This window comes from Elaeis guineensis, chromosome 6 (genome assembly GCF_000442705.2).
Source record: "Elaeis guineensis isolate ETL-2024a chromosome 6, EG11, whole genome shotgun sequence".
Classification (NCBI taxonomy): domain Eukaryota; kingdom Viridiplantae; phylum Streptophyta; class Magnoliopsida; order Arecales; family Arecaceae; genus Elaeis; species Elaeis guineensis.
Genome location: NC_025998.2, coordinates 15,697,356 through 15,711,852, shown reverse-complemented (window position 1 = coordinate 15,711,852; position 14,497 = coordinate 15,697,356). Strand labels below are relative to the sequence as shown.

The window sequence follows — 14,497 nt, the reverse complement described above, 5'->3', positions numbered from 1 at the left end:
TTCCTTTCATCTTCATTCAGAAGCTTTACAGTGGTTCTAGTGGTTTACTAGTACACAAGTGGCAATCAGTTATGCTGATTTTCGAGCTGCTCTACTCAAAAGATTTGGTACCTATTAGGATCCTTATGCTGCTTTATGCAAACTGCGTCAAACCACATCAGTACAAGATTATCAATGTGAATTTGAAAAATTCGCGTATCAAGCCGGCCACTTGCCTGATCAACATCTCTTAGGAGCATTCTTAAGCGGCCTGCATGATGACCTCCAAACATTGGTGCGAGCCTTTCGTCCTGTACCTTAACAGATGCCACGGAGCTTACTAGATACTTAGAGCGGGAGGGTTCGTTTTTAAAACCTCCACGTTCTATTCTTCCATCAAAATCAAACCCTTCTACTTCTTTTCCATCTTCCAAACCTTCTCCAGCTTCATCTTCTGCTTCTTCTTTCCGTCCACCTCCACCATTACTTCCTACACCACCACCTCAACACTTACCTGTTAAACAACTGTCTGCTGCTGAGCATGCTTATTGCACCAAAAATAATCTTTGCTATAGTTGTGGAGATAAATGGAATCGTGCTCATAAATGTAAATCCCTATCTGTCATCCAGATTCTATCAGATGAAATTTTTTATGAATGTCAAAATGATGAGCACGATCCTCTGCTTCAAGAGGAAGAAAGAGGGCATGATCCAGAAATTTCTCATTTTGCACTCATGAGAATTTCGGATGATCCAGTTCCCCTTACTATACTTAAAGTAAGAGGAAAAATCTCTAATATCCCCATCACCATTCTCTTAGATTCAGGGAGTACTCACAATTTTTTGCATCCTAGATTGGTCGAGAAAGCAAACCTTCACTTATTCAGTTCTGAAACCTTCAAGGTCAGACTTGGTACGGGAATTCAATCCATGAGTTCTGGCAAATGCTTGCAAATTCCAATTCTGGTGCATGGGTTGTTACATTATGTGCTTCCTTTGAGAGGCTGCGATTGGGTGATATTATCTAGAATTTTGACAAACTAACCATAAAATTTCAGCTGAACGGGAAGAACTACTTGTTCAAAGGCTTGCCATTCGATAATTTGAAGATAGTAGATGACAAAGAACTCAATCATGATCTCAGAACGATAACAGAAATGCATCTGATTCAATGGATGAATAAGGATGGAGCTGCTCATACTTCAGATTTTCAGTTGACAGAAACTATGGAACCTGCATTGGCCCCCCTTCTTTTTCAGTACAAACAAATATTTGCCCAACCAACATGTCTACCTCCTGCTAGACCATACGACCACAAAATTCCATTGGTTGATGAAACTCAAGCTATTTCCTTACCTTCTTATCTATATTCTCCCTATCAAAAATCAGTCATATAACAAACTGTCAAGGAAGCTTTAGCAGCTGGATTTATTCAGCCTAGTTCAAGTCCTTATTCCTCCCCTGTGTTACTGGTTAAGAAGGCAGATGGATCTTGGCGGATGTGCATTGATTACCGCATGCTCAATCAGAAAATCATAAAGGACAGGTATCCCATTCCTCTTATTGATGATTTATTGGATGAACTGGTAGGGTCGAAATATTATTCTAAGCTGGACCTGCGTTCTGGATATCATCAAATTAGAATGAATGAGGCAGACATTCCTAAGACTGCTTTCAAAACTCATGAGGGTCATTACGAGTTCTTGGTTATGCCATTCGGCTTAACCAATGCTCCATCTACTTTTCAGTCATTAATGAATGATATATTCCGATCATATTCGAGGAAGTTTGTGTTAGTTTTTTTTGATGATATTCTCATATATAGTAAATCTTATAATCTGCATCTTTCACATTTAGAGATGGTGTTTCAGCTTTTTCTCAAGCATCAATTATTTGCTAAATACTCTAAATGCTGCTTTGCTGTGACTAAAGTAGACTATTTAGGCCATGTGATTTCCAAAGACGGAGTGGCAGTGGATCAAAACAAAGTGGCAGCTATCACTGCTTGGCCAGTTCCTCCATCTATTAAAATCTTAAGAGGTTTCTTAGGCCTCATTGGATATTATAGGAAATTCATCAAGAATTATGGCCTCCTTGCAGCTCCATTAACTAAGCTCCTTAAACAAGATTGTCCATTTATTTAGACTAAAGAGGCTCAGGATGCATTTGAATTGCTTAAAGAAGCATTAATCATAGCACCAGTTTTGGCACTTCCAGATTTCACTAAAACTTTCATTATTGAGAGTGATGCAAGCGGAGTGAGCATGGGTGCTGTGCTTAGCAAGATGGAAAACCAATTGTATATATTAGTAAAGCATTTAGTAACCAATAATTGGGTTATTCAACCTATGAAAAAGAAATGGAGGCTATTATATATATTGTCATGAAATGGAGAACTTATCTATTGGGACGACAGTTTATTATTAGAACTGATCATCAATCACTCTACTATTTGCTTCAGCAAAAAGCTCACACACCAGCTCAACATAAATGGTTAGTCAAATTGATGGGCTTTGATTTCTTGTCAGAATATAAATCTGGTCATCATAATCAAGCTACCGATTCCTTATCAAGAAGGAATGAAGATCCTTCTTTTTCTGCACTAACCACTGTTATTTCTGATTGGTATCAAGAATTGAAGGAAGCTTACAAAGTTGATACTCAATATCTACAACTTATGCAACAGTGGCATAAAGGTGATCTTGATCCAAACAAATACAAGCTTGTGGATGGCATTCTGTTTTATAAGAATAGGAGGCAGTACTCTAAGTAAAAAGGTTTCACATGACTCCCATAATTCCCCTTCAGGAGGACATGCTCGTTTCTATAAAACCCTGCATAGAATCAAAAGAAGTTTTCATTGGAAACATTTAAATTCTGATGCACGAGAATTTGTTAGGCAATGTGATATATGTCAACGCTGCAAGTATGATCCACGACATCCTCAAGATTTATTGCAACCTCTGCCAATCCCAGATCAAATTTGAAAAAATTTAGCCATGGATTTTATTGATGCATTACCCAAACCTGATGGCAAATCTACTATTTTAGTGGTTGTGGATAGATTATCCAAGTATGCTCATTTTTTGCCTTTAAAGCATCCATATACAGCATCATTAGTGGCAGAAGAATTTCTAAAAGGAATTGTTAAACTCCATGTTTTGCCTAAATCTATTGTTTCTGACAGAGATACCATCTTCACAAGTATATTTTGGAATGAATTATTCTCCTTAATGGGAGTTCAGCTCAAGTTAAGCACTGCATATCATCCACAATCAGATGGCCAATCCGAAGTTCTTAATCGATGCTTGGAAACCTACCTTCGATGCTTTTGCTTTCAACAACAAAATACATGGTTACGTTGGCTTCCTTTAGCTGAATTTTGGTATAATACATCATATCTCCTTTTGAAGTTCTCTATGGAAGACCACCCCCTACAATACTTACTTATGTTCTTGGTACCGCTTCTGTTCAAGAGGTAGAGAGATTGTTGAGGGGAAGAGATTTAATACTCACCGAGCTCAAGCAACACCTTTGTAAAGCCCAAGAACGCATGAAAAGTTTGGCTAACAAGAAAAGACTGGAAAGGGAATTTGCAGTTGGTGAAACAATTTATTTGAAGTTACAACCATACCAACAAAATTCATTAGTCTACCGCTACAATCACAAGCTTGCTGCTCGTTACTATGGTCCTTATAAAATTCTGCAGAAGATTGGTAAGGTAGCTTATAAACTTGAGCTACCTCTTACTTGCAAGATTCATCCAACCTTCCATGTGTCCCAGCTCAAGAAGAAAGTAGGAAATTCATCTGCAAAAATTTTACCACTGCCTGACATCGCTGTGGTTGAAGACTTATAACCTGCTCAATTTTTAGGCAGGCGTATGGTCAGAAAATACAACCGGGCGACAGTACAACTATTGGTACATTGGATAGGTTGCCCAGCTGAAGAAGCAACATGGGTTGATTACTCTGATTTTGTTGTTAGATATCCTTCGTTTGATGTAAGTTCTTAAGGAGAAGGGAATTGATAGATGCTGGCGAGCAGTGAATAATTCAGAAACAGTTCAGATTCAGTTCAGAATTAGTTGGACAATTCAGAGTTAGTTCAGATTTTGTTAGGAGGTTTAGAGTTTGTTTCATGTAATAACAAAATAACTAATTGGCAGTTGAAGCCAGTAATTTGTTATAATAGGATGAGCCCCGGACTGTGGGAAGCCATCTCTATAAATAGCCAAGATGCATTATAATAAAAGTATAAGTTTTTCTCCTTCCTGTTCTGTCTCCCAATTTCTATTTCTCTGATCTATTCTATTTCTTCTTCCTGTTTCTTTCTTCCTGTCTTTCTTGCACCACGGCCATAACTAGATCTAAATCTCAGGCTTCTCTAAGCTCGCATCAAACATAGACTATTATGCAGCATGTTCAGTGATGATACTGTCCTAGATATTGCCAAAATGGCATTCACTCCAGAAGTTACAAAAGAATCACGCACTAACTTTTATGTGCGATGTACAATGGGAATTATTCTTGAAAGAATGCTTGAATAAGGTAAGAGTACAAATTTTACAATCTCTCTTCTTATTCCACAAGTGTTGGAGAAGAATGACTTGAGTTGTGGATTATTTCTTGGTGCTCTTCCGTTCTTCTGTTTACAAAAAATTCTAAAAAATAATAGACCTGCAAAAAGTCCTCTCAATAAAGTCGGGTGGCATCCCACTCTTTCCATCAAACTAGGGAAAATAAACCTACAAACAAAGCACCAGCATTTGGAATAAAATTGTTAGTCTAGGGCATGCCATCTTTTATATGAACAAAACAAGAGTTAATTCCACTTGCCAACCAGCCTTATTTCAGCTGGTTGGCACCCCTCTCCACTTATGAGAGGCCCATGGTTCAAAAGTTGGAGGTGGTTACCCACTGGATTTCTACATTTTTATCTAATCAGCTACGAAAGACCCTCATGCCTGACGGCCATTATTATTTTGAATAAATAGAGAATGATTGATCTCAATCAACATAAAAACTAAAGCAAGATAAAACAACATATGCTTTCATACCTGAAGTGAATTTCCCAATTCTGATTGCCTGTTCTCATTGGAGAAACATTTGCGTTCAAACCTCTGGATCTTCAACTATGAAAGTCAGCCAGTCAGCCAGGTGGAAGAAGACTTGAAACAAATTTATATAGATCAGATTTTTTGCATCAAGGATGGCTTTGACTCAAATCATCTTCACCAATCAGCATACCAAGTAGTAAGTAGTCTCCTCATGGTTCAAGATGACAACCAAGTTCTCATCTTTAAACAATGATAGTCTAACTTGATAAGCTTGCATGAATTATTGCAGCAAATATTGTTACTGCCGAAGTTGAATCTGGTTCAATCTGTTAAACCAAATTGAATGCAGAATCATGTGAAAAATGTCATACTTCAGTGGCTTGGCATGCCACAAGAAGTGCTTTTGCAACATTTTTGCACAATAAAGCATGGACATATATCTCCTGAGTGGAATTCCTAAAAGAATATTTTTCAAGTCAGGTATATCCTGCTCTGCTACAACAACTGAAAAAGCACTCCAATCTAACACTTCATCGAAAGGAAGCACAAAATTATCTGCTATGATCACTGGAACACACTCATAATATATAGCCTCCACAATCCTTGGGCTGTTTACCTCATAGCCCATAGGACAGATGCAGAACTTGCTTGACTTCATGTGTTGGACGTATGACATATTTTTGGATACCCTGTTTGGAAGGCGACGGTAGATTCTCATATCTTGATCATCACCCCAATACTTGTTCAGGATGGGTCTGACCCTCCCATGCATGTTCCCAGCATAGAATGCAAGAAAAGAACGCTTGGAAACAGGTTTTCCACCACCTACATTTCTGAGAGGGTTCTTTGGTGATCTGATGGTTGTTTCAGGGAGTGACACATCTTTCCCACGAACAAAAATTCCCTCTGAAACATCTGCATTGCATAAAGCTTTGATGGTGTTTTCACGCAGCTCTTCATGTGCTGTTGTTGTGTAAGGCCCCTGAAGCAAATCCAAGAAGAAGGATACAATCAGAGTTGCCAGAGCGCAAAATGCAATAGCGAAACAGAGCAAAAGAGCCATACTAAAATAAAACACATATATTCTTTATAAAATTTATGGTAGGCAGATTAAGAAAACAAATTTTACGCCACGGATTCTGACATGTAAAATTTGAAAACTTTCCACATATTTATGCCTCCATAAGAAGAAAATTTATATACTTACACACATACATTTACATGTCTCAAGAATATCTGTGTACACTTGGTGAATAAAATGATAAAAGGAAAAATAGTTGCAGGCATGTTTGCAAGCTAGGTGATGAGTTAAAATACCCACCGAACTAAGTTCTCTTAAAACACTTTTCAAGAAATCCCTTTGACAATATTTTGTCAGGAATTTTAATTTCAAGATGTTTCATTCTAGAAATGTGTTTTTCCTTCAAAATTCTAAGAATTTCCAAAATTTTCTAACTTAAAAAGATGCACAGATGGTTATAGACTTAAATTTTCCTTGAAAATGTATATAAGCCTCCATTAGATGCTAGCGAGTAACTGTGAATTCCAATCTATGAACAGGCAAGTCACTGCATGAATCTGAAAATGAAAAAGAATTAAAAGATGGGGTCCCATGATGTTATAACAATGATGAAAAGCTAATTTCACGAGACGCATTCCACGGGCAAAAGAAACAAGATGAATAATTGATATCATTCATCCTAGCCATAAATATTTGTTTTTTAAATGAAGAAAAAATTGTGATGTCAAAACAACCATCACCAACTTTTAGATAAATAGGGACCTGTTATAAATGTGTTGTTTTGGACCACTCTCTCGTGTCAAAGAGGAAAATTTTTTTGGCACGAAATCATCTATATGCATTCCAATATTGACAAAGAAACCCACTTGCTTTCATGTGTAACAAATGTAAGGTTGCTCAACCATCTGTAGCTTTTTCTCTTTTTGTTTTTTGAGAATAAAAATATAGCTTGTATTTATTTGTACATGGTGTTTCATTTATTACACTATTAAGCTCCACTGTAATGGCTATAGATCCATCATCGGTTTGCCCACAGCATGCTGAAACCAAAAAATGCACTTCTTCATCAGACTGATGTATATGGAGGCAAGAACTGCCAACCAGCTACAAGTAAAATTATACTCCCTTAAAGTGTGGAACTCATGTTAGATGGCCCTCATCGAGAAAGGGATGACTTGTCATTTGCACGACATGTAGCAGCCCTGGCCAAACCAAGAATGTAGAGAATTTATACCTCAAATAAAAATCTTGCTAAAAGCAAGGTTTGAAAACTCAGTTTTAAGTCTAGACCAGGCCTCTGGATTTCTGATATCAGCAATTTCAGTTGTTTTGGAAGTACCGCTCCCAGTTTTAAAGTTTCACAACCAAATGAAAAAACAGCAAAAATAGAGGAAAAGCCAAGAATAATAGCTACACAATATTTTAGAGTATTTTGTGTTATCTAGGTTCTTTGTTTGTGCATTCTAAACTCTCAACACATTTAGACCGTGGTAAATATTGAATATAAGTGAAATTAAACAAACTGGTAATTTGTAATATGAACATACACATATTACTTACTTCTTGAACTTCGCTTCTCTAAAAATTTGTTATATTTTACTCTTACCAGACTCACAAGTATATTGAAATTCGATATTTTTTTCTCTTATTTTTGAGACAAAGATGCTATTTAATTAAATACATGTAATTATAGAATGCTATTTCAACCTTATATAAAAGAATATGTTATTATATGAAATATCTTGTATCTAGTTGTTCATGTTAGTCTTTGTAAAGTACTGTAATAGCAGTTTTTTGGAGACCTTCACCATATAAGGGTTAAATTTATCATCCATCTCCTCTTTTAACTCAAGAAATGAAGGAAAAACTTTTAAAAATTGATACTGTATAGCCTAAGTACTTACATAAATAAATATTTGGAAACATCATCAAAAAGAAAGCTTCTATTTCTTGTTCCAATCAGTTTGACCGAGAGTGGATGAAACCAGTGAAATTGAAATGAAATTGGTCAGTTTTACTAGAAACTGGCCGAACTAATGAAAATTATCAAAATTCGAAACTAGGTGTCCATTTTAGTTTGGTGTCAGCAAAAATTAATCCGTTTCTACCAAACCTTAAAACATTGTTATCATCAATTACTATGTATACAAGCATGATTAGAACTATTGTTAGAATTTTTTAAAATATTTAATAATTTTCATATGGCTGTTAGTGGAACAGTTATTTTCCATCTATTCACTAAATTTTGCAATACTTACGATATCCAGAAAAGGTATATCGAATGTAGAACACCAGATAAAGTATCTCACTTCTGATTATTGCATTTCTGAGCATCTCGATCTTCTTAAGAAAATTTATGTGCTTCAACTAATTACAATATATCTCACCATCATGTGGCTTAACATAATCATAAATTTACTCCACAAAATGGGAAAAATCAGCATAGCTGACTATCTTTTTCTAGTAAATTCTCAGTCATTGGATATGCATTGACACTTGGAAAAGAAAAAGATGAAAAGAAAGGCAGGCAAAAACACCAGCAGAAAAGATTATACATGAAGCCTACGACAATTGCAAGTGTAGGAAGGTATATTCAGATAATTTAGAAAATTAATATAATCTACATGGACAGTCAGATACACTTACCCAATCATGGCAAGCAACTAGAAAATGATCTGCTCCTCTAGTTCGATTCCAAAAAGGATATTTGGCAGCAACCATGTTCACATAGTCCCTCAAGAAGAGTGATAATGGCCTCAAGTTATGTGAATCACGCACGTAGAGAGTAAGTCCTAGCTGGTGCGAACTATAGGGAAGATAGAATAAGTGAGCTTTGCTTGGATTTGTCACTGCAAATCGCCAGTTCTCCTGCATCAATTTCATGAACCATCCTTCAGAAGCATAGATGCCTTGAAGCTCTGGAGTGTGGAAAATGGGTGCTGGCCCATCCTCATAGATATAAACTTTCAGAATTCTTTCCATCAGTTCATAGCTCCTGAAAATATAACAGCTTTAAATCATTGCTTTAATGGTTCCTTAAGAAGATGCGCCAATAAAAAATAAAATAAGGCTATTAAAAATAAAAGATGAGACATTGGCCACTTGCAATATCAAAATCAATTCAGAACAAACAAATTAGTCTGATACTTTCAGATTCTGCTAGAATGCTCAATCTTCGGAAATGAAAATGACCAAGTGTGAGACAACACGCTAGGGATGTGTCATATACAACTCCAATGAAACCAAAACCCGAATGCAAAGAACTATTAGAAGGAGGGCTGTTGAGATTTTTTTCCAAAATTACTGCACAATTCATCTGCAGGGGAGAAAACAGCCCAGGCAGGCACAACGCAAATTCACCATATTGAAAACCAAGCTGGTTAAGAATATATGGGTGGACTCCAGGGGTGAAGGCTCCTTAACCTTGACATCTTACATGGACTTTATTGCTGTCAGATGGAGTCATACTACAGGTTCTTACTTTGATCATAGGTGAAAAATACAGGTCAATCTTGAGTCAACAAGAATATTGCAAATCCATTTTGAGGTCAGTTAACCTACTAAAAAGGAAGAAGCCCATCTAAAAGATAATCAAACAAAATATGTCATGTTGATTACTTTGGAAAACTAAAAATATAAGATTAACTTAGATCCAAAGCGGATGAATTGTTTCATCCACATTTTTTATACCATGAAGTATTGATAACAATTAATAAAATATAGAATCTGTCGGATTTCTTCAAAATTTCTCACTTGGATCTTTTCCGTTTTTCCACCTCTTCTTGCAGAGATATCCACTTTATTATTCTTCCCTTCCTCCGGCCTTTCTTTGATGGCAAGTTGTTTTACACACCATAGATCAAGGTCTGCAATCTTGGTATTAGATACAATATCAGTATCTTATCGGTTTGGTACGGTACGGTACGGTTGGTATGATATAGTTTCTATATTGAAATAGCTCTCTAATCATTTTTCTCAATTTTATCTCAGTACGTCTCAATAGAAATTGGTACGCTTCGATATGGGTTGGTACGCACCTCAATACATCTCGGTACTGATTGATATGCCATGGTATAGGATGGTATGCCATGGTACAAGGCTTGTACTAACTCGAAGTTGAGTCTCATACCGGTTTTCTCTTGGTATGGTATGGTACACCCTGTATCAGACCATATAAGATGGTATGGTAGACCATTGCACAAACAAATGAATAGACAAACCGATAGGTTTCTTTTTATGCTATGCTTCTTGCTCGATTCTTTTGATTCCTTATGTCTTCCTTTTTGCCTATGTACGACTATTGCTGATGAATCTGATTTATCTTGTTTTATCTCAGATTTGCTTCTTTAAACTGTTGAGGGTATCCCAAATTTGTCTGGGAGTGCTAAGATTTTTTTAAAAATTTGGATTGAAACATCCTAAAATGACCAAAAGAAATTATAATTGATAAAGGAAAGGAACGAAAAATTATGAAATAAATAGCTTGTAAAATTGATAATTTAAATGCCTCTCAAAAGAAAAGTTATACTTAAATAAGGATATCAAAAGGATCCAGCTATAATTACAGCATTTATAAAATATAATAGATAAAGCTAACTAAGAAATTGCACTACTTACGTGGAAAAAAGGTAGGCTACATTAAATTATTTATTAGTAAAAGGATCCACATCTTGATTCAGGTATCATTAAAAAAAAAAAACTAAATCCAAACACAAAATATTATATTTTCATTTATTGATAAATCTCAACAATTACACAATAACAAGCTAGTTAGCCAACAACATAATTTTTAAGAAAAAGAAAAAGACATATGACCTTCACTAAAGAAAAAAGAAGTAACAACTAAGAAAGAAGTGAAGAGGTAGCCTTACGTGCCAGAATTCACATATTATCAGAGTTTACTTTTTCTCTTAAAAGATGTTAACATGTACATAATTAAGAATTATAAATAAAAGAACTTTGATATGAGAAGTAAACCTTGTTCCAGTTTTATGGTCAATTTTTAGCTACAAATTTATACAACAAGATTTTATCCTAGATGCTGAAATAGCAAAGAGACTGAGAAAAGCAATAGACATACAGACCCAAACCTTGATGTTCAAGAAAGCCATGATGGCTATCTTTCCATATGCTTATTTACAACAGTTGTGAGGAGAACAGGTGAAATCATTCATGTACCTTGCATTGTATCTCAATGCTATTCTGAAAACTGTAGATCTGTTATAGAAGAAGAAAATACTGATTATGGAGGGAAAAGTTGTGATCTGTTTCTGCCTCAAATTTATCCTAAATTTTGATCTGTTTAAACTGTCCTTCCTATATCTGGATACCATTAATCCAAATTGACCACTTTCAAGTGTATGTAGCTCATCGGCATTTCCTGGTTCAGTTCCTTCAAGCTTTCAGGATAATCCAAACAGGCGAGTTCAGATGAAAAGTAGGGAATGAGGGGAAGTAGCTTGAAAGTGGTTCTATAACGAATTAACTCAACAACCACAGCAAACACATGACAAGGAGCTCACAATATCATGCAGCCACCATGAAAAACAATTCAAACCCCATCAAATTCAAGATGTCACCCTCCACCACATAAGCAGATAATTGAAGCAGCAAATTCAATTCTAGATACGTCAACTAGCACTTTTGATCAAATAAACCCAAACAGAAGCAATAAGTTAAGCTCCCAAATGATAGAGACCAATTTTAAATAGGAATAAGTATGTATAATTAGTTCCTAACTATGTACAATTAGTTTCTAACTGATATACTGAAAAGGGAAAAAAAGTTGGATTATCTGTACAGCAAGAGCTGCATGTTACATGAAAGTCGTAAGAAGATAAGTTCTCTTGATTCCAACTGGATTCAATTTAAGGTTGTTTACAAGCTTTAAGGTCTTACCTAATAGTAAAAATATCAAGACAGAAATTTGATGGTTGATATAATATTAGAAAAAAATATTAAGGGTCCATTTGAGATATTCTTACAAGATTGGGAAAAAGACCCATTGGGGTCTTTTGGTCTTCCCATATGATCTGGGCTGGGTGGTATTTGGTTGATGTTGGCTTTGCTTAAATGGATTATGGATGGTCCAATCCATGAATCCTACAGAAATTTTAGCCCAATCCTGTAGGAATATCAAAACAGGTTCTAAGTTTTTATCCTAAACTTCCGGAACAAAACAGGCTAAAGAAAGGTGCTAGCAAATTGAGGTGTGTTTTAAGGAGAAAGAAGATGAAAGAAGGATATGCAGGTACATTCCCCTTCAATGGAACCACCAACCACATCCTCTTTCTCTCCATTGTCTTATTCACTTCTGCCTTCCTCCTCTAATTTTAGTATAGGTACCAGGATGATTATGTCCCAGCAAAATGAGCCTATATAACAAGAGAAGCACCTATTTCATTGATCGATGAAATGAGTGGTGATATTCACTGTTTTTCTCAAAAAATATATAATGAGGGAAGCATCTGTGAATTTTATATGAGTAGACTACTTTTCTAAGGTAGTCCTCATGCAAACACAGATTTGCTTCCATAAACTAACCATGGGTTGATAAGATTTGTACTAGTTTCATAAGGAAAATTAACCACAACTGGTGAACAACTTCCCAAGATATTTGTGTTAACCTTTTGCAGTGATCATTGCCCGGCCAAAACAGTAGTAACCAGACCTGTTAATACATTATAAGTAACAAATAGGCAGCTTACTGTTTTATTACTCAATGAATCAAGTTTTCTCCTTTTTCTTTTTCTCTTCTTATAGTTCCCTTACCTTGATGGTACTAACAACCTGAAATATATATATGGGTAAAGACAACAAGAAAGCAACTACAATCCAATTAATCCCCGCAAAGAAAAGCATATCACCAAATTCAACAGACTAAAGGGAAATATTAAACAGCCTGATAGAAGGTAGCGGCAATTATTCCCACCTCTTGAAAACTGATACATTTCGAAACAACGGGGCAAATAACTCCGGATCATCCACAACTAAAGGGGCATTCTCAATCTCCCTCTTGGCATACCTGAGTTGCTCATCCGGTGACATCAACAAATAAGGTTCCTATATATAAAATTAAAGAACCAATTGGTTTCTTCCACGAAATTCAGAATAAAAATTAAAACTTTTCCAATTAAGAAGGAAAAGATGGGACCTCCGCATCACCAGCACCAGAATTTACGCCTTTGGAACCACGATTCCGGATTGGAGGAGGACGAGAGCCTGTTCGTTTAGGAATTGGCCGGCGAATAAGAGGAGGCGGAAGAGGGGAGGCGGAGAGAAGGGATTTCGAGGAATCGGCGTAGGCGGAGGAGGAAGTAGAGAAGGTGGACGGAGGGAAAAGGAAACTGATGGTGGGGGACAAGGGGTCGACGGCGGTGAGGACGGCGGTGATGGCGGTGGCGAGCAGAGCGACGGCCAGGATCCGGCTCTTCCAGCTGGTCGCGGCGGGTCGGCTGCGGCGGAGGCGGCGGGCAGCAGCCGCCTTCAGGTCGACGGCGGCGGTCTTGAGGGAGGCAGCCATGGCCGGTGGCGCAACCGCGGAATCACGAATGTAAGGAAGAAGAAGAAGAAGAAGAAGAAAGGAACAGAGGGAAGAGAGAACGAGGTGGGGGAAGGGAAGAGGGAGAAAAAGGTCAAGGTGTCCATTTCCACCAAAGCCGCGAGGTTGAATGGATGAAAAAAGAGCGGGATGGCGACAGAAACGGTTGCAATTTGGTAATTTCATCTTTCTTCTCGAAAAATAAGGTTTACTTACACGTTAACGGGGCAAATAACTGATTATTTAGTTCCGAAATCAACCTCAAAAGTAAAACTTAAATATAAAAAATAAATTTAATAAATTATCAAATAATATTCATATATCAAAATTAATTTTAAAATTTTATTGGATTGTATTTAGATATATATAGATCGATTTTATATATGCAAGCAGATAGGGCATGGTGGTAAGCTTGCCATGAATAAACCGATACTTCGGAAACCTCATGCATGGGCCAGACTTTCATCAGTGATCCGGTGAGTAGAATCCTTGAGGTACCGAAAGTAAAAGATAAGAGATAGCAATGGATTGGCTATGCATGGCAGGTTCATATTCTTATCTTAAGTAAAATTTTTATATTTATATCTTTTTCATATCATCTCAGATCGGATCGAATCGAATTAAGTAGAAATATGAATCAAATCGAATTGGATAAGATACATATAAATAATATAAAATTATTATATTTAAAAAATATATATATTGAGACTATATCGAATCGAATTTGGATCGAAACATACCATTATTTATATCATATCCGAACCTGCTTTGAATATTTTTTTTAGAATTATTTTCACTTCAGATTTCATCAGTTCGGATAAAATCTATCTCATTTAATCGAATTGGATCAAATATCTCACAGACCGACTAAAATTGTCACCCTTAGATAAGATCGAGC

General features: G+C 36.3%; 1 protein-coding gene across 1 annotated transcript; it reads right to left on the bottom strand.

Moving 5' to 3' along the window:
• Window positions 1-4,361: 4,361 nt before the first annotated feature.
• LOC105047116 (probable glycosyltransferase At5g03795) lies at window positions 4,362-13,698 on the bottom strand. Its single transcript, XM_010925927.4, has 5 exons — window positions 13,213-13,698; window positions 12,991-13,121; window positions 8,706-9,054; window positions 5,039-6,020; window positions 4,362-4,726 (listed from the first exon to the last, which is right to left on the bottom strand). Exons 1-4 carry the CDS (start codon window positions 13,579-13,581, stop codon window positions 5,337-5,339), a joined length of 1,533 nt encoding a protein of 510 aa, XP_010924229.2. The 5' UTR covers window positions 13,582-13,698; the 3' UTR covers window positions 4,362-4,726; window positions 5,039-5,336.
• Between the last annotated feature and the right edge of the window lie 799 nt (window positions 13,699-14,497).